Raw genomic sequence first — 19,350 nt, 5'->3', positions numbered from 1 at the left:
AGTTGTAGGGCGGGGACCTCCTCTGCTTCCTGACTTGGTTGAGGACACTGCTTGATACATTTTGACAATGGACACAGGCATATTGGAGACACAGACTTAAGCTCTTTAAGGCATATTAACACTTCTTGTCTGTGTGAGGGGAAATGGGTAGTATCACTGTGTATTTATTGAGCATATATATGGGGTTGAAGGTATTTCCTGGTCTAGGTTACTTTTGCATGTTTGTCTCTTTTAACCCTTAGAATATCTTTAATAAAGTTTGAGAAACCGAAATAAATTTGACTATGAATAACTTCCCGGTTAGTAAAAGTGCTAGTCATTAAATGTTGCACATTTCTTCTAGATCAGTTCTGTAACAAAAGCACTGAATCTTTTAAAACCAGAAATGTTTTGAAAAAAGCACTATACTTTTCTTTTTTGAGGTATGAGGCACCATAAGTAATTTGCTTGTTTAAGACTTGGTAAGACTTTTCTCTAATATCAGTTATGACTGACTACAGCAACAATGGACATTCCTTTAGTATGCACATTTTGAATTTTTGAATTTCTGCAAAATACCATGTGCAGACTTGCTCGCATATTTATTTCTTTTTATAGCTAAGCACTCACCTTTCACACTCTAGGCATGAATTGTGTGTCCAAACTTGAACTTGTGTTCTGCCTTGCTGTCTCTTGGATTGCCTCTGTATCTTAGAGCTATTGCAGCCAAAGTCCTGGCTGACAAAATGTGTCTGGTTTTCCCTTTTCAATATAACACATAATGAATTATTGAATGATATTTAGTCATGATTTGTCTTTTGTAGAATTGCCTTTTCTAATGCTGTAAAGGCAATCCCTAAATTCACAGGACCATGTGCACAACATGCATTGTATTATTCCCATTTTACATCTGGAACAGTTGCAGTACAGAAATGCGAAGAATCTTGCCTGGGTCAAAGATCAAGTTATCAGTAGAGATAGTAGCGTAACCTATAAATTCATCATCAAAGTTCTTCAAGTGCCTTGACTAGTCAAGATTCCCTTATTAATAGCCCTGTCAGACTATTTATAGGAAATGTACCCTAGGGAATGGTAAGATGTAAAACATTTCTAAATATATCTAGTCAAATCAAACGACAATTATGCCGTTAGTTAAGTTTGCCAGACAATGTTTTGCCAAAGATGGTTTGCCAAAATATATTTTGACTGAAGAAAAAGGAAACATCCAGAGCATCTGCATACCAGACTCTATAAAAGTCTCTTTGGAGTGCTGTGCCCAGTCCTGACAGAAAATTTCAAGGTAAGTGTACGGCTCCTGTGAACTTCTGGGCAAAGCATATACCTTTGTATTCCATTTAACTTCCTATAAGCTTGGCTATCCATTTCTATCAGAGACTGTCTCTATAACCAGTGATTTTATTCTAGGTTTGAAGGCAGCATTTTTTCCTTCAGCTTATCTATTAGCTCTGGATATCTGTGCGACACAAAATGAGTTGCTATATTTTCAAACAGCAGACTGACTTCCAGCCTCTGTCACAAGAATTAATACCAAAATTTAACAACTTTTAAGGAACAGGAAGAAAACCAACAGTTTAAGATTTCTAGAAAGCAGAACGTGCAATAGTGACATTTATATGTCATAAAGCAATATGAATTGTCCATAGCAAGTAAAGTTTCCAGTGAAAATCCACTATTTGCTATCAGAGAACGAAGTCTCTCAGAGACTTTTGGGTAGCATTTTAAAAAATATCAGAGACTTATTTAAGATGAAGTCTCTGCTATGACAATATCCAAATTCACTAGAGTCCACAAAGTTGAAGTAATACTGCTAAACTGTACTACAATACCGCAACACTAAAGAACTGTTCTGTATTTTGTGACATAGCTAAATGTCTAAGGATTAATTTCAGAAAAGTATACAAGTATTTTCAGCCAAGACTGGGAAATTTAAATCCAACTTTTGATTTTTTTATACCTACTTAAATATTTGAAGAGATCAAAGTGCAAGAGATTTCCTCTCTTCCATATAAAGCTGTTCACTCACTGACTCAACGTATCTTCTTTCCTACAGAGTACGCAGCTGACTGTGCCTCCTGTGTAAGTGCAACCATGTCCTCTCCGGATGCTGAGATGGCTGCCTTTGGGGAGGCAGCTCCTTATCTCCGAAAATCGGAAAAGGAGAGAATTGAGGCACAGAACAAGCCTTTTGATGCCAAGACTTCAGTCTTCGTGGTGCATCCTAAGGAATCCTTTGTGAAAGGGACAATCCAGAGCAAAGAATCAGGGAAGGTCACTGTCAAGTCTGAAGCAGGAGAAGTGAGTAAAAATCAAGGCTTAAAAATTGTATGTAATTCATTCCCAGTCTCAGCTCTTCGCTGACATACATGCATCTCTTTCTTTCCTCTGACAGACCCTGACAGTGAAGGAAGATCAAATCTTCTCCATGAACCCTCCCAAGTATGATAAAATCGAGGACATGGCCATGATGACCCACCTCCATGAACCCGCTGTGCTGTACAACCTCAAAGAGCGTTATGCAGCCTGGATGATCTACGTAAGTACCGGCAGCAGTCTTCCTCTGGGTAGCTAGGAGGAACTGCTCTGCCAGGCTAAGTGGAAGCCAACGTGCTGTCTCCCTTCCTCGCAGACCTACTCGGGTCTCTTCTGTGTCACTGTCAACCCCTACAAGTGGCTGCCGGTGTACAACCCGGAGGTGGTGTTGGCCTACCGAGGCAAGAAGCGCCAGGAGGCCCCTCCACACATCTTCTCCATCTCTGACAACGCCTATCAGTTCATGCTGACTGGTGAGACAATGGCAGCATCTTCATGGTGATATAACATTTTTTTTTTAGAAAAAATATTTGTGTGTAGAGATGTAAACCTCAGCATGAGCCTTTAATTAACTTACTTTAACAGTTGCTGGTGTTATGCATGAGACAGACACAGTTCTGGCCTAATGATTTTAAAAACTCTAACTGATAGCATGCAGACACGAGCACTGAAAAAGTTACAGTGAAGAATAATTAATAGGATGAACTGAGTCACGTGAAATAAAAATTCTTCCCTACCTATTATTGAGATCTGATTTGCTGATTTGAAAGTTACTTGGCCAGAAAGGACTAGAATTCTGTGCACCAAAACTGTAACATGCAGAAGGGAATCAATAATTTGATGGTCAAACATCTACAGTTTTTTCATGATTCCACAAGGACATTTCTGAACATCACAGAACAATAATGTTGACTGTTTAAAAAAGGCCCTGAATATTGAATAAAAATAGAATAATTTGAATGTTTTTTCCTTCTTTTCCACTTCCACTTTTAACATTGGAGCAGATTCATGAATAAGAAGTAGTTTAGCAGGTTTTTTTCACATTTGCTATCTTCTTTCTTCCTTCTTTTAGTCAGTGCTTTTAAAAACAGACTTGTATTCAGACTTGCATTCACTTGAATTCACTGGTGAAAAGGAAAAATAAGAAATGGAGAAAAAAAAAATCTGGTTTAAATATTTCCAACATTGATTAAATCTCTACACTTCTACAAATGAGTTAGATAAAGGGGAGATCAAAATTCTTTTGACCCATACATTAAGGGGCTACAAGCCCTTGCTAGTTAGAGATGGGATATAATTAATCAGACTTCTCAACGCATATTTTGTTAAAGGGAAACAGTTATAAACTGATCTCAGATTCTTAAATTGTTTGAGGACTCACTGATGTATAAGCAGTTAGTTATACTTGCTGGCATCTTAAAAAAGAACACAAGAAATTTGATGTTAACCTCTGTGAATACTACAGAGAGTTCTTTCATACCAAAACCTACCAATGTCTATAACAGACTACTCTGAGGAAGATAATGCTCCAGACTTCTTGAAGTCACTGGAAAGTAAACAGGCATTCTTGCATCGCTATTCAATTCATACAGAGACTGATAAGAGAAATAGGTTACATTAAGAAGAAATGTCCTATTTCAGTGACTGAAAAAGGAGTTCAAATGAATACCTCAGAGGTTAAAAAAAATTGAAGAAATCCAAACTCTGATGACTCCAGCCCTATCCATATAATACATAGGATCTCTAAAAAGACTGCTTCTATTTATCACACACATTGTATTCTATATTACTCAAGAATGCCACTAACAGCATCTTTGTTTCTGCCTCATTCACAGATCGCGAGAACCAGTCAATCCTCATCACGTATGTACACTCCTTACTTGGGCCCCTCAGGGCCATCAGGTGCCAGGGGACCTCCTGCCTCACCACACGATCTCTGCTTCTCTCTTTGGTTTGACAGTGGAGAATCCGGTGCAGGGAAGACTGTGAACACAAAGCGTGTCATCCAGTACTTTGCAACAATTGCAGCGAGTGGGGAGAAGAAGAAGGAGGAGCAGTCAGGCAAAATGCAGGTGAGTCAGGAACAGCAGACTAAACACTTGGCATGTGATTGCCGTGTCAGCTAAACACTGTAACTGGATAATTATCACCCTGTAGGGAATGCTTGAGGATGAAACCATTAATTAATAGATAGGAGCTTGAATCAAGCTCCTCTGTTCCTGACATGATTTTTGGAAAGCATAATCAGCAATCATTATCATCTGGCAGGGAACGCTGGAGGATCAAATCATCAGCGCCAACCCACTGCTGGAGGCCTTTGGCAACGCCAAGACCGTGAGGAACGACAACTCCTCACGCTTTGTAAGTTGTTGCTTTGGACAAAATCTCTCCCTCTCATTACAAGATAAGTGATAACCCTAGAAGTATTCCACGTAAAGAAGATGTCAAAAGAACCCATCCAGGCTGAAATGTTGCTGCTTCTCCTTAACAGGGCAAATTCATCAGAATTCACTTTGGCGCTACGGGCAAACTGGCTTCTGCTGACATTGAAACTTGTAAGAGACTCTCCTGGCATGATCCCGTTCCTTCCCAAATTCCCACCTCCATGTGCATTCCTGTGCCTAACTCTTTCTACCTTCCTTGACAGATCTGCTGGAGAAGTCCAGAGTCACTTTCCAGCTCAAGGCAGAAAGAAGCTACCACATATTTTATCAGATCACCTCCAACAAGAAGCCAGAGCTAATTGGTAGGAAGGATCATTATGTCTTTTTGAGGATGATCGCTGAGCAACAGTCCCCTCTGTTACCTGGTTGGCAAAACTAAGCCCATGCCTTGCCTCTTCCTGCTTCCAGACATGCTCCTCATTACCACCAACCCTTATGATTTCCACTATGTCAGTCAAGGTGAGGTCACTGTTCCCAGCATTGATGACCAGGAGGAGCTCATGGCTACAGATGTAAGTACTATAAAGAAAATATTTTTAATGAGATTGTTAGGGTTGTTAGGCAATGTTTTTACTTCACTGATTCTGTTGCCAGAGTGCCATTGACATCCTGGGCTTCACTGCTGATGAAAAGACCGCCATCTACAAGCTGACAGGGGCTGTCATGCACTACGGGAACTTGAAGTTCAAGCAGAAACAACGAGAGGAGCAGGCAGAGCCAGATGGCACAGAAGGTATCAGCAAATTCAGCAACTGACTTATTCCAAGAACTTCTCTGTTTACAGAGATGGTATGTGAGCCTCCATAGACAGGCCTTTTTTGGTCTGAGTCACCACATAAAACACTGAGGAAAAGCATCTTTGTTCATTGTCTATCTAACTGCAGAGGTGCTTCCCTGATCATGGGTAATACTATTACTTTATCCAACGGATACTCCCCAAACACAGACAGCCTGAAAGGGGGAAGTTCAACTTCAACACAGGATAACTCTCGCTCTCTGTAAAACCTTCAAGCACTTGCTTTCAAAGAAGGCCATCCTTAGCTTCCGGAATTTACATTCCTTCCCTGACCTTCTGTATGAGATCAGACCAATGCTTTTCCATTTCTAGAACATGAACAGCAGAGTTCTAGCCATTGTCCAAAGATAAATGCTTCTCTCTCTCTCGCTCTCCCCCTCTTTAGTGGCTGACAAGGCTGCCTACCTGATGGGCCTTAACTCAGCCGAATTGCTCAAAGCCCTGTGTTATCCCCGAGTCAAGGTTGGGAACGAATACGTGACCAAAGGTCAAACTGTGTCACAGGTAGAATCTGGAGGTTGAAAATACATGGATTTAAAGAGTACTTGAGCATTCTTCTTTGACCCTAGGAGGTAACTCTGGTCCTTTCCTCTTTGCTTTAGGTGAACAATGCAGTTGGTGCCCTGGCAAAAGCTGTCTATGAGAAGATGTTCTTGTGGATGGTTGTTCGTATCAACCAACAACTGGATACCAAGCAACCCAGGCAGTACTTCATTGGTGTCCTGGACATTGCTGGCTTTGAGATCTTTGATGTAAGGAACAAGGATTTGGCACCATAGTCAAGGGAGAGAGAGCTAGGGAGCTGTCATGAGGACTCAGACACACACTTCTTTTTAAGAAGATTCAGAAATTTATCCACATCATCTGCAGTTTTCTAGAAACCTCTCCCTCTTCTCTGCCACACTAGCACCCTCAAATGGCTTTGCTAAACAAACACTTTGATTCTAACACTGCCAACAGGTAGAAGAAAGCTTTGCTTTCTGACAAATGGTCTCAGAGGCTCTTGAGCTTGCAAAGGTCTTAGGCTTTGCAAACAAGAGACAGCTCTAGGACTAAGGCTCACACAGATGTGGGCCAAAGGTGTGGATGCTCTTGGAAGAGCCAAGGAAAGGGTAGTGCTATGGGAAAGTTCACAGCATCTTTGCTGTGTTGTGAATGCAGTGATGATGGTAGGACTTCTGTGTCAGAGCAGAGAAACCCCCGGGTTGTTGATCTGAGGGTGGAGAAATTCTTGGGTGGGACACCGAGGATGTTTCCCCTCTCTGGGAGGTCAGAGAGCTGAGACACCTACACAATGCTGCAGCTAAGGTTACTGAAGGATTTGCTTTTGAGTAGCACAGTAAAAAAAGAAATGTTACTTTTAGCTTGATTTCAAAAGTAAAAATAATAATAATCAAATCCTTAGAGGACAGTAAATTTTACAGTAGAAGTCCTGCCAAGGAAACACACACTGTTACAGTATGGCTAGGAGTGGTGTTTTGGCTGGGGAACTTCAAACAGCATTAGGAGAATGCTAGCAAAACCCTGTGGCGTTTGCCACACCTTGAGAACCTGTGCACCTCTCCTTGCTTTGGGCAGTTCAACAGCTTTGAGCAGCTGTGCATCAACTTCACCAATGAGAAACTGCAACAGTTCTTCAACCACCACATGTTCGTGCTGGAGCAGGAGGAGTACAAGAAGGAAGGAATTGAATGGGAGTTCATTGACTTTGGGATGGACCTGGCTGCCTGCATTGAGCTCATTGAGAAGGTACCTTTTCCATACAAGTGTACAATGTATTTTGGAATTCTGTGATGTTTCTGAGCCAGATTCAGCTCAGAAAGAACTCGTGGCCAGACATTCAGTGGCAGCTAAGCAAAATATTTTGCACTGAAATTTATTTTAGTCTGGTGAAGAGAAATTAGGTAATGCAAATCTGTGTCATCAGTCCTGCATTACCTGGTCTTCAAGCATGGAAAATGTAGCCTGGACACCCACCAACAGACTTCTTCAAAACAAACTGGAGGCAGTCTCCTTTCCTTTTTTCCTCTGAAGACTGAAGTCAGAACTCCACACACAAATGGGGGAAATAAATATCATCTCGCCTGACTTTCCAAAACAACTAGGCCTCTTGTAGCTATTTTCCCAACTATTTTTCTATTTACCACTTCTCCCTCCAATTCTACTCCCAATTCTACCCTGAACCGGACAGACGTTCTTACCAGTTCTGTGAAAAAAGGCTGCAGGAAGGCAAGGGAAGGCAGAAATAAGCTCCCTGGCTGAGAACAACTCCTGACAAACTTAGGCCCTTATTCAGGCTGAGATGCTACACTGGTACCTTTGATGTTCATAGCACATGCTTCAAATCATTATAATTTTTCTCTGTCACTTTTTTGTGGTACCTTCCAGCCCATGGGCATCTTCTCCATCCTGGAAGAGGAGTGCATGTTCCCCAAGGCAACTGACACCTCTTTCAAGAACAAGCTCTACGACCAGCATCTGGGCAAGTCCAACAACTTCCAGAAGCCCAAGCCTGCCAAAGGCAAGGCTGAGGCCCACTTCTCCCTGGTGCACTATGCTGGCACGGTGGACTACAACATCACTGGCTGGCTGGAGAAGAACAAGGACCCCCTGAATGAAACTGTCATTGGGTTGTACCAGAAATCATCTGTGAAGACACTGGCTCTACTCTTTGCCAGCTATGGTGGGGAAGCAGGTAAGCTCTGTAAAGTCCATGTTCCATGTGTTCATACTGTACAAAGGGGAATCTCAAAGACAATGGTAAAGACATCTGCTCATTTTCTTTAATTTTGCAGAGGCTGGTGGTGGTGGTGGCAAGAAGGGTGGCAAGAAGAAGGGTTCTTCTTTCCAGACTGTCTCAGCTCTTTTCCGGGTAAGGGCAGAATTGGTTATCTCTTTGAAGATGGAAAACAATTGTATTCTGAATCTGAAAGGTCTGTTTCAGTTTTTGTCATAGCTCTTGTCTTCTTTGAATATCCTTCCCTTGCCATCCTTGGAAATTACAGAACTACCCCCTTAGAACACCACAAAATCTCTACTCAGTGTCTGCATGGTTTTCCTTTTCTTTCAGGAGACTGAATGATATTGTCAGCCTCCCGGAACTCCCTAGTCAATAGTCATACTTTTTTTTCCAACTAAGTATTGATATTGCTTCCTAAATTTTGGCCAATTTATTCCACCTGCCTTTTTTTTGCTATTACAGTTTCTGAATATTCTACAAAAATCTCCAAAGGGTGAAGTTCACCTTCTTATACTGGGAGTGAATGACAAATCAGCCTAACTTGCTGAAAATCTTCTCTGGAGACTTCAGAGATATTTTCCATACCTATTTTACATATCTGTGAAGATTTTCAGTTTTGACACATTGTAGAATCATATAGAATAGATCAAACGTCAAAAGCAAAAAAACTGCCTTGAGATTGTTAGATTGTAAGGCAATGTTTTCACTTCAATGGGGAAAGAGAGTGAATGTTAAATTACATCAAGTTAATGAATTTTGAGGTCAGTTTTCCGTTATGTTTTCAAGGTTTCCATTTGGCTGAGGTGGAAACATTTAGGGACATTGAATTACTACTAAAAAGGTCAATTTACATGGGCCACACAAATATTTCATCCATTTAAAAAGAACTTATTTAGCTGCCAAATCAGACGCTAGTCACGCTTAGCCAAGAGTACGTCATCCACTTAAAATGCCCAACTGCATATCACAAGAAATACAAGCTGGAAGAAAAGCTGTGAGATGGCAGCTCTGTATTTGTATAAGGAGATCAAGGAAAAGTAACACTAAACATTATTCTACGAAAGAATTTCAAAACCAAAAATCTGAGAGCCTTCAGTTTCCAAATTTCCCTTTGGGAGTTCTGCAAGATGTTTTAGAAAAGACAGGTCTGCATCCTGAAACACTCAGTTTGATATATCCACTATTAAGCTTCTAGTGCTTACGTTTAATAATAAAAACTTCATCTCATGATGTCACAGGAGAATTTAAACAAGCTGATGGCTAACCTGAGAAGCACTCACCCCCATTTTGTACGATGCATCATCCCAAATGAAACAAAAACACCTGGTAAGGGGATCCAATAGGAGGAAAACTTGAGCAGCAGAAGCTCTTCTCCTGAGTATCAAACAATGGGGTGGTCACTAATGGTGGTGTTTGTTAGGTGCCATGGAGCATGAGCTGGTGCTGCATCAGCTGCGATGCAATGGTGTGCTGGAAGGGATCAGAATTTGCAGGAAAGGATTCCCCAGCAGAGTCCTCTACGCTGACTTCAAACAAAGGTAAGAGCTGTACAGCTTTCTGCCCATTCAGACCAAGCTGAAGACCCTGAATATTGTAATATACTTGAAACATTATACTTTAAATCGGTGCTGAGCAGCAATATAGAAATGTTTCACCATCAGTTCATGATGATATGACATTGCTGAGATCAGGATTCTCTTGCACTTAGAGGTAACAGTGAAAACACTCTCCATATCCTGTTCTGAAATGATGAACTGTCCCCAGGCATAAGACTGATTTAAGGACAGAATCTGAGAAGGCCATGGGGTGCAATCATGGTGGTCTTTTCAGTGATGGGGATTTCCTAACGTACTGTTTTCTTCTGCAGATACAGAGTGCTTAATGCAAGTGCTATCCCAGAGGGACAGTTCATGGACAGCAAGAAGGCTTCAGAAAAGCTTCTTGGGTCCATTGATGTGGACCACACCCAATACAGATTTGGTCACACCAAGGTAGAAACAAGACCTCTGTTAAAAGTTTGTCAGGGAGCAGTAAGGGCGGGCAGCTGCACCAGGGGCAGGGAGCACAGCACCATAACAGAACTAGCAGGGTAGGGGCCTTAACCAGCAAGTACCCTGCCCCAGAGTACCCATGCAAGGCAAGTGGGGAAGACCGTGGAATGGTAGTCAGGTTGAACCAAAAGTCCAGATCATCACAGGTTTGTGACAATAAGGAAGGTCTGAGGTGAAGTCATAAACCCTTGGTTTTGAAGATTGGTCAGCGTGAGATATAGGAAGGCTAATAAGGCCCAGGCACTATTCATTAATTCATGGACAGATCCAGAGCAATGAGATTGGTCTAACATCAAGCCAGGTCTGCAGGTCATGAGCTCACTGCAGTCCATGTCCAGGCATAGGTGTGGCTGAGGCTGTGGCTGAACTGGAAGCCGTAACTCATAACACATAGGTCAGACAGGGACTGAGTGCTTAAGGCTGAGCTTATAGGAAGCTCATAAGCTCTTGGGCAGAGGATTTGGGAGGGGGCCCAAGGTGAGGCTGTTCATGGACATTAAGGACTACTACAGGATCCTGAAAGACTGTGCTTTTATTGTCTACTACCTGAAAATGATATGCTACAATATTTTCTTTCTCAAGGTGTTTTTCAAAGCTGGGCTGCTGGGACTCCTGGAGGAGATGAGAGATGACAAACTGGCAGAAATCATCACTCGCACACAAGCCAGGTGCAGGGGCTTCCTGATGAGAGTGGAGTATCGGAGAATGGTGGAGAGGAGGTAGACATTTCTTACATTTAGTTGGTTCCCGTGGTACTTGACTAATGCCGAAGCTATGCAATAGACACATGAATTTCATTTCAGGGAATCCATCTTCTGTATCCAGTACAATGTTCGTGCATTCATGAATGTCAAGCACTGGCCCTGGATGAAGCTGTTCTTCAAGATCAAGCCCTTGCTGAAGAGTGCGGAATCTGAGAAGGAGATGGCCAACATGAAGGAAGAGTTTGAGAAAACCAAGGAAGAGCTTGCAAAGTCTGAGGCAAAGAGGAAGGAGTTAGAGGAGAAAATGGTGGCCTTACTGCAGGAGAAAAACGACCTGCAGCTCCAAGTGCAGGCTGTGAGTATCACCATTCATTTGTTCTTGGGAAAAGAATGTTATACAGCCAAAATGCTTCTTACCCTAAGCAGAGACCTGCAGGAAGCTGACTAACGTGCAGCAGAAAACAGTCTAAATTGCACACCCTAACGCTGAGGAAACAGGCACTGGCAGGGGCGTGGTGAGTCTCACGGCAGCCCCGCATGAGGCTCAGCATTCCTGCTGTCTGAGGAAAGAGCTGTGTAACACTAGCCAATAAGTAATCCACCGCAGAGAACTCTGAACTGCAAGGGAAGTATCTCCACCTACTCAACTTTCAAAGCAGGGTATCTGTCTGACAGAGTAAAGGAAAACCTGAGAAGGACCCACTTTTCCTACTTCCAGCTACACTAGAAGGCCTTGATTACTTTCAGAAACACGGATACTGCCCATTCAAACTCAGTTAGGAAAAGGCAGTTTCTTAACAACAAAGAAAGTGATCAACTAGTTAGCAGTGGAAATGCCAGTCATGGCCTGAAAAGAAGGCATAGAGGTAGCTGATAGCAAAGGCAAGAATTTTATTAGTCCTGCAGCAATTTTACTGCATCTAGAAAAGCGATAAATTTCTTTCTCAACTAAATTATTCTCAAAAATGGAAAAGCCTTTACTTCCCAAATATTATAAGGTTCTTGATGAGACAATTGGAAAGAAAAAGGTACTAATTTTTTTTCTGTCAGGACCTTGCGCCTCCTGAAACTATTAACTGAAGTAAACACTGTTCTGTTGTGCTTGTGGGTGCATGAGGGATGCTAATAGCTACCCTGTCTGTGAGGGATTTTTAAGAGACACAAAAAATTATGAATCAGTGTTGATACCAGATGACAGTAGACACCGGGCAAGATCTTCCAGTTGCTGGGGTGGAAGGCCAGGTTCAGCCCCCATTTTAACACATGCCTACTCAGTGATACATAGGAGAGTGCGGAGAAACTTCAAAACATTACAAACCACAAAAATTTGTGTGTCCCCACCAGGAAGCAGACAGCTTGGCTGATGCTGAGGAAAGATGTGACCAGCTCATCAAAACCAAAATCCAGCTGGAAGCCAAAATTAAGGAGGTGACTGAAAGGGCTGAGGATGAGGAGGAAATTAATGCCGAGCTGACAGCCAAGAAGAGAAAACTGGAGGATGAATGTTCAGAGCTGAAGAAAGATATAGATGATCTCGAGTTAACGTTGGCCAAAGTGGAGAAGGAAAAGCATGCAACTGAAAACAAGGTATACACACAGAGACTCACATAAGGGGTCAAAAAACATTGCTTCTTGAAGCAATAGAGCCTGCTACGCCAGGATGTTCTGGCGTTGGAATATTTGAGCTGGGCCTTATCTGAGCAGAGAAAAGAAAAATGAAACTCCTCGCCAAGCACTGCAAAGTGACAATTTCACTGAACAAGACGGCGTGTTTTCCACCCAATTTTGACATACATATATTTCTAGGTGAAAAACCTCACAGAGGAGATGGCAGCCTTGGACGAGACCATTGCCAAGCTGACAAAAGAGAAGAAAGCCCTCCAAGAGGCCCATCAGCAGACACTGGACGACCTGCAGGCAGAAGAGGACAAAGTCAATACTCTGACCAAAGCTAAAACCAAGTTGGAGCAGCAAGTGGACGATGTAAGCACATGGGTAGCTACATGAAAGAGAAAACTTTGTAGGGGAAAGTGTAGCCAGCAGAGCACTGATGCTCTTGTTCTTTTTAGCTGGAAGGTTCCCTGGAGCAAGAGAAGAAACTGCGCATGGACCTTGAGAGAGCTAAGAGGAAACTCGAAGGAGACCTGAAGCTGGCCCATGACAGCATAATGGATTTGGAAAATGATAAGCAGCAGCTGGATGAGAAACTGAAGAAGTAAGTGTGGCTGTGGGGCAGCTGTGTGCTGGGCTGGTGCACTTGTCTTTTTTCTTTGAGCTCTAACCCGGTTTGCTTTGCCCAAAGGAAAGACTTTGAAATCAGCCAGATCCAGAGCAAAATCGAGGATGAGCAAGCCCTGGGCATGCAATTTCAGAAGAAGATCAAGGAGCTGCAGGCAAGTCTCTGCTCCTTCCCCTCTCTCACCCAGACACAGGCCAGGTAGGAGGAGGGCAGAGGTGTGAAGGGTCCCTAATGTTCCCCAGGCTCGTATTGAGGAACTGGAGGAGGAAATTGAGGCAGAGCGAACCTCTCGGGCAAAAGCAGAGAAGCATCGGGCTGACCTCTCCAGGGAGCTAGAGGAGATCAGCGAGCGCCTGGAAGAAGCAGGAGGGGCTACTGCAGCTCAGATCGATATGAACAAGAAGCGTGAGGCAGAGTTTCAGAAGATGCGCCGTGACCTCGAAGAGGCCACGCTGCAGCATGAAGCCACGGCTGCTGCCCTGCGGAAGAAGCACGCAGACAGCACAGCTGAGCTTGGGGAGCAGATCGACAACCTGCAACGAGTGAAGCAGAAGCTGGAGAAAGAGAAGAGTGAGCTGAAGATGGAGATTGATGACTTGGCCAGTAACATGGAGTCTGTCTCCAAAGCCAAGGTATGGAATTGGAGTAGAACATGCTCACAGGGTCAAGGACTGGCACATAGACTGCATCTACCAGCCACATTCTCATAAGAAAAATCCCTGCTGTGAGGATAAGGCCGAGTGCGGGTGTTCATTTCCTTTCCTTCATTGTGTTTGCTCTCTAGGCAAATCTGGAGAAGATGTGCCGCACTCTGGAAGACCAGCTGAGTGAGATTAAAACTAAGGAGGAACAGAATCAGCGCATGATCAATGACCTCAATACTCAAAGAGCTCGTCTGCAGACAGAATCAGGTGAGACATCCTCATTCCTGAGGTGCCACGGGCGGGACTGCATGCCATGAAGATGCCACAGGGTCCAAGATGATAACTTGTATCTCAGAGCTACTGATCACAGGGGTTTAACATTATATTATTAGTAGTCTAGTTACCTTTTTTCACTTTACCCTTCCCAGGTGAATATTCACGCCAGGTGGAGGAAAAGGATGCTCTGATTTCTCAGCTGTCTAGGGGCAAGCAAGGATTTACCCAACAGATTGAGGAACTCAAGAGGCATCTAGAGGAAGAGATAAAGGTCTGAAAGTACCCTACTGTCCACAACCTACATCACCCCTAAAAGCATCTGGAGAATCCTGTCTGGTCCAAGATTGGTTCCACATTGCTTCCCCAAACAGATGTAGTGCCAGAGGGAACACCAGTAATGCACATCCCCCAACTCATAAGCTAGAGAGGGAAGGAAGCATGATGATTTTGGTGCTGGAGGAAGTCATCCACAAGGCTTTTGTGAGATTCTGGTGGTACTCTCTAAGACAGGACTCAGACACATGTGTCGAAACATTCAGAGAAACAGCAGATTACTGTCCCCAGAGCACCTGTCACTAACATATCCTGATCCTCCCGAACACGTTGATGAAGGCTTCATCAGCTTCCAGCTTTGCATTTGCCTAATTAGACTTTCATTCTAATTTCACTGTCAATTTCACTATCAAGAGGCACCTCAAGACAAGTACTTATGTTACCAATCCCAATGTCCCCACAGGCCAAGAATGCCCTGGCCCACGCCTTGCAGTCTGCTCGCCACGACTGTGACTTGCTCCGGGAACAATATGAGGAGGAGCAGGAAGCCAAGGGGGAGCTGCAGCGTGCCCTGTCTAAGGCCAACAGCGAAGTGGCCCAGTGGAGAACCAAATATGAGACGGATGCTATTCAGCGCACGGAGGAGCTGGAGGAGGCCAAGTACGTGGGAAGTGGGATGTCGAATGGCTGGAGAAGACTGAGACTGTCCAGGGAAACTGGAAATTGGAGTCTCTGAGACTGGGTTAGGACAGGGATGGGACGAAGGCAGGGATATACTGTCTTTGTGGTAGAGGGGAGAAGGGGAGAGAGAGGAAAAGTGTGCTGTGGAAAAAGTGTAGATTGGAAGGACAAGCGTAGCCTTTAGGGCTAGAAAGGCTGAGACAGGCCGAATACTCAGGAGGTGCTAGGACGCAGATGCGGTAGACCCTTTAGCTCTAATCTGGCGTTGTGCTTATCTCGTCCCAGGAAGAAGCTGGCACAGCGCCTGCAGGATGCAGAGGAACACGTTGAAGCTGTGAATGCCAAATGTGCCTCCCTGGAAAAGACAAAGCAGAGGCTGCAGAATGAAGTGGAGGACCTGATGATTGACGTGGAGCGATCGAATGCTGCCTGCGCAGCTCTGGATAAGAAGCAGAAGAACTTTGACAAGGTCTTTTGAGCTCCCGGCCTGGGACTCCTGGGCAGAGCATCCCCTCCTGATTGCCACATCCATACTCACGCCCCGTTTCTCTTCAGATCCTGGCAGAGTGGAAGCAGAAGTATGAGGAAACGCAGGCTGAGCTGGAAGCCTCCCAGAAAGAGTCTCGCTCTCTCAGCACGGAGCTGTTTAAGATGAAGAATGCCTATGAGGAGTCCTTGGATCACCTGGAAACGCTGAAGCGTGAGAACAAGAACTTGCAGCGTAAGTCCCTGGCCCTCTGCTCCTGGCGGGGCTTTCTCACTATCTGCTGCTGCTACCCTCCGCTCCACATGGGTCTGTGCCTGCAGGTTGGCAGTGATGTCCCTCACCTTTGGTTGGCAGGGCCCTTGCCATTCTGCTCTGTGCCTGACCATGCCGTTGGTCTTTGTTCCCACAGAGGAGATTTCGGACCTGACGGAGCAGATTGCCGAGGGAGGAAAGGCGATTCATGAGCTGGAGAAAGTCAAGAAGCAGATTGAGCAGGAGAAATCTGAACTCCAAGCGTCTCTGGAGGAAGCTGAGGTACACAGAGTGCTAATAAATGGTGTCGAGACTGAAAGTATGGGAGTAGCTATCTGCAGAGATGGCAGGAAAGCAAGCCTAGAGTTCATGAAGTAGTGCATAAGAGATTACTTGGAAAGGAAACAGTAGTTTAAGTTACTATTCCTGCTGACTTGTCCAGGCCTCCCTAGAACATGAAGAGGGGAAGATCCTGCGCCTCCAGCTTGAGCTCAACCAGGTGAAGTCTGAGATTGACAGGAAGATAGCAGAGAAAGACGAGGAGATCGACCAGCTGAAGAGAAACCACCTCAGAATTGTGGAGTCCATGCAGAGCACCCTGGACGCTGAGATCAGGAGCCGGAATGAAGCCCTGCGGCTGAAGAAGAAGATGGAAGGAGACCTGAATGAAATGGAGATCCAGCTGAGCCATGCCAACCGCGTGGCTGCAGAGGCACAGAAGAACCTGAGGAACACACAGGCAGTGCTCAAGGTCAGTCCAGCAAAGCTACAGAAAAAGAAATTCAGTCCCTGACCTTTTTGGTACCCAGCGCACACTGTCGCATCGTAATTTCTCTTGTCTCTGTCACAGGATACCCAGTTACACCTGGACGATGCTCTCAGGACACAGGAGGACCTGAAGGAGCAGGTGGCCATGGTGGAGCGCAGAGCCAACCTCTTGCAGGCTGAAGTTGAGGAGCTACGGGCAGCCCTGGAGCAGACGGAGCGGTCGAGGAAAGTGGCTGAGCAGGAGCTTCTGGATGCCACTGAACGTGTGCAGCTCCTCCATACCCAGGTCAGGCACTCTGCTGGAAATTAGTCCCATCAACAAGGGATAACACAGAATGAGATTGCTGTGCATCTTGTAAGTGATTACTATGTAAACACTTGAACAGCCATGCTGTGATACGGCCAATCCAGCCAGCCACCCATGTCTGGATTGCTGCTATGGCTCTGAAGAGGACTCTTGCATGAAAGATTTTCATAAACATTACTCACACTTTCACCTCTTGATGTGGAGGCATGAGGTCTAACAGTACGAGTCATGTCTTTCCTGTTACACAGAACACCAGCTTAATCAACACCAAGAAGAAGCTGGAAACAGACATCATGCAAATTCAGGGTGAAATGGAGGATACGATCCAGGAAGCCCGCAATGCTGAAGAGAAGGCCAAGAAGGCCATCACAGATGTGAGTTTGGCGGTCCTTCCACTGCTGGTGGTGGATGTAGTCTCTCCCAGACTGTCTCCAGCCCCAAAATGGCTTGGACCCTTTGCTCTCCTCAGGCAGCCATGATGGCAGAAGAGCTGAAGAAGGAGCAGGACACCAGCGCCCACCTGGAGAGGATGAAGAAGAACCTGGACCAGACGGTGAAGGACCTGCAGCACCGTCTCGATGAGGCTGAGCAGTTGGCTCTGAAGGGAGGCAAGAAGCAAATCCAGAAGCTGGAGGCCAGAGTGCGTAGCGCTGGTATTTGTGCATGAGTGAGCACGCCCCTTGGAGAGAGAGCAGGGAAGCTCCAAAGACGGGCTTCTCTTTGCAGGTGCGGGAGCTGGAAGGGGAGGTTGATGCTGAGCAGAAGCGCAGCGCTGAAGCCGTGAAGGGTGTGCGCAAGTACGAGAGGAGGGTGAAGGAGCTGACCTACCAGGTAAGGCAGGAGGCCTCCTTGGGCTGACAGAGTTTTCTCACAGCAAGTCAGATTTTGTGCGCACCATCCCCAAGGGGAATTGTTAACCTCACATGACGCAGAAGCATTAATTCCTTCTCTTCCCTGTTTGCCAACTGCTTTAGTCTGAGGAAGACCGGAAGAATATTCTGAGGCTGCAGGATCTGGTGGACAAGCTGCAAACGAAGGTGAAGTCCTACAAGAGACAAGCGGAGGAGGCTGTAAGTATTGCTTGCAGAATGGGCAAGAGCCACCTTCCATCGGGGCAGCACGCACATTGAGATGAGTATGAATACCAGGAACGGGGCATGAAAGAAACTGCCAAGACACAACAGTCTTGGCCACGCTGTTCTAGTATCGTGCCATGAGGCTTTGCTGAGTTCTGGGCACCCTGCAGCAGTCGGGGATGAACTGAGGGAAGTTCTGCAGCCGGTTTTATACAGGAGGTCAGTCGAAACAAACCTGGGGACCGCCTCCACTGACTGAGAAGTTCCTGAATCTCTGCGGCTGTTCAACAGCAGAAGGCTTCAGGGTCTTTCTCAACCTAGTAAATCACACTGACAGTTGGGCAGCAAGTAGTGGGAGAATAAGCACAGAAATGACAAGACCAAGGGACAAAATAGCTCCTCAAGAGTGACACAGTACCGGTGAAGTTTTTCACAGCGGGGTCCTGAATACGGGAGGGTGAGGAGGTCTGTGTGAGGCTTACGTGTAAGCAGCGGTGGGTGGGGGATGGAAGTTTGTGCCTTCCCCCATGGAAGAGTTGCAGCCCCGCAAGGCCGAGGCGCAGGAGGAGTGAAACCCCTGCCCTGGGCTCCTCACTACCGACTCCCTCTCCCCGCACAGGAGGAGCTGTCCAATGTCAACCTCTCCAAGTTCCGCAAGATCCAGCACGAGCTGGAGGAAGCCGAGGAGCGGGCTGACATTGCAGAGTCGCAGGTCAACAAGCTCCGAGTGAAGAGCCGGGAGTTTCACGGCAAGAAGATAGAAGAGGAAGAGTGAGGATGTCATGGGGCAGAAAAGTGACCTGAGGGCTGCACAAAATGTGAACTCCTCTGTCGCTTTCTTCTGTAATTAATCTTTGTAACCACGTCAATATCTAGAGAGTAAAGACCTTAGATTCCTTTGCATACACATCATGAGACTCAGTTTTCATTTGTTTCTCTTTTTACTGGTTAGGTCTATAAAATCATGAGCTGTCTATAACATCACAGGTTTGGCTTATAACTTTTATGTACCTATGCCATGGTACAGCTTTTTGTCACCTAGTTCCTAACTACTTATACCTTCTTTATTATTTAGTGACTGGGGGGGCACGAATAGAAATTTGACTTCACATGAAGAGAAGTCAAGGACAGTAAATTCCTGACAGTGACTCCTGCCAGTTCAGCCTTCATACTGTTGTGTCCCAAACAACATCTCATGTTATATCTACCCATAGAGCACCTCAGCACTTTCCAGTTGTGCAGCGTGTCAGGTGTGAGCTGCTCCTTTTGCTGGCCACTGTCCAAGGCAGATTTGTGGAGGGC

The 19,350-nt window shown here is 45.1% G+C and overlaps 1 protein-coding gene across 5 annotated transcripts; it reads left to right on the top strand.

Annotated features, from left to right (window-relative positions):
* Nucleotides 1-2,088: 2,088 nt before the first annotated feature.
* LOC104257276 (myosin heavy chain, skeletal muscle, adult) lies at nucleotides 2,089-18,823 on the top strand. Of its 5 annotated transcripts, none has more exons than XM_059828002.1 (38): nucleotides 2,089-2,295; nucleotides 2,390-2,533; nucleotides 2,627-2,783; nucleotides 4,146-4,173; nucleotides 4,271-4,382; nucleotides 4,579-4,671; nucleotides 4,802-4,865; nucleotides 4,958-5,056; nucleotides 5,163-5,266; nucleotides 5,349-5,487; nucleotides 5,936-6,054; nucleotides 6,153-6,302; nucleotides 7,129-7,299; nucleotides 7,939-8,241; nucleotides 8,348-8,422; nucleotides 9,529-9,616; nucleotides 9,711-9,828; nucleotides 10,158-10,281; nucleotides 10,924-11,060; nucleotides 11,145-11,400; nucleotides 12,390-12,632; nucleotides 12,852-13,028; nucleotides 13,115-13,260; nucleotides 13,348-13,438; nucleotides 13,527-13,916; nucleotides 14,069-14,195; nucleotides 14,357-14,475; nucleotides 14,941-15,137; nucleotides 15,444-15,627; nucleotides 15,714-15,879; nucleotides 16,055-16,179; nucleotides 16,340-16,648; nucleotides 16,748-16,951; nucleotides 17,221-17,346; nucleotides 17,442-17,612; nucleotides 17,699-17,803; nucleotides 17,947-18,042; nucleotides 18,668-18,823. In XM_059828002.1, exons 1-38 carry the CDS (start codon nucleotides 2,089-2,091, stop codon nucleotides 18,821-18,823), a joined length of 5,820 nt encoding a protein of 1,939 aa, XP_059683985.1. The 5 variants fall into 5 exon arrangements, with proteins under 5 accessions (XP_059683985.1, XP_059683983.1, XP_059683987.1 ...); XM_059828000.1 differs by having other exon boundaries at nucleotides 7,939-8,245; nucleotides 8,346-8,422; XM_059828004.1 differs by having other exon boundaries at nucleotides 7,939-8,259; nucleotides 8,369-8,422.
* The last annotated feature ends 527 nt before the right edge of the window (nucleotides 18,824-19,350 follow it).

Source organism: Gavia stellata, chromosome 22 (genome assembly GCF_030936135.1).
Source record: "Gavia stellata isolate bGavSte3 chromosome 22, bGavSte3.hap2, whole genome shotgun sequence".
NCBI lineage: Eukaryota > Metazoa > Chordata > Aves > Gaviiformes > Gaviidae > Gavia > Gavia stellata.
Note: the sequence above shows the minus strand (reverse complement) of the source record. Positions and strands in the feature narration are given on the sequence as shown.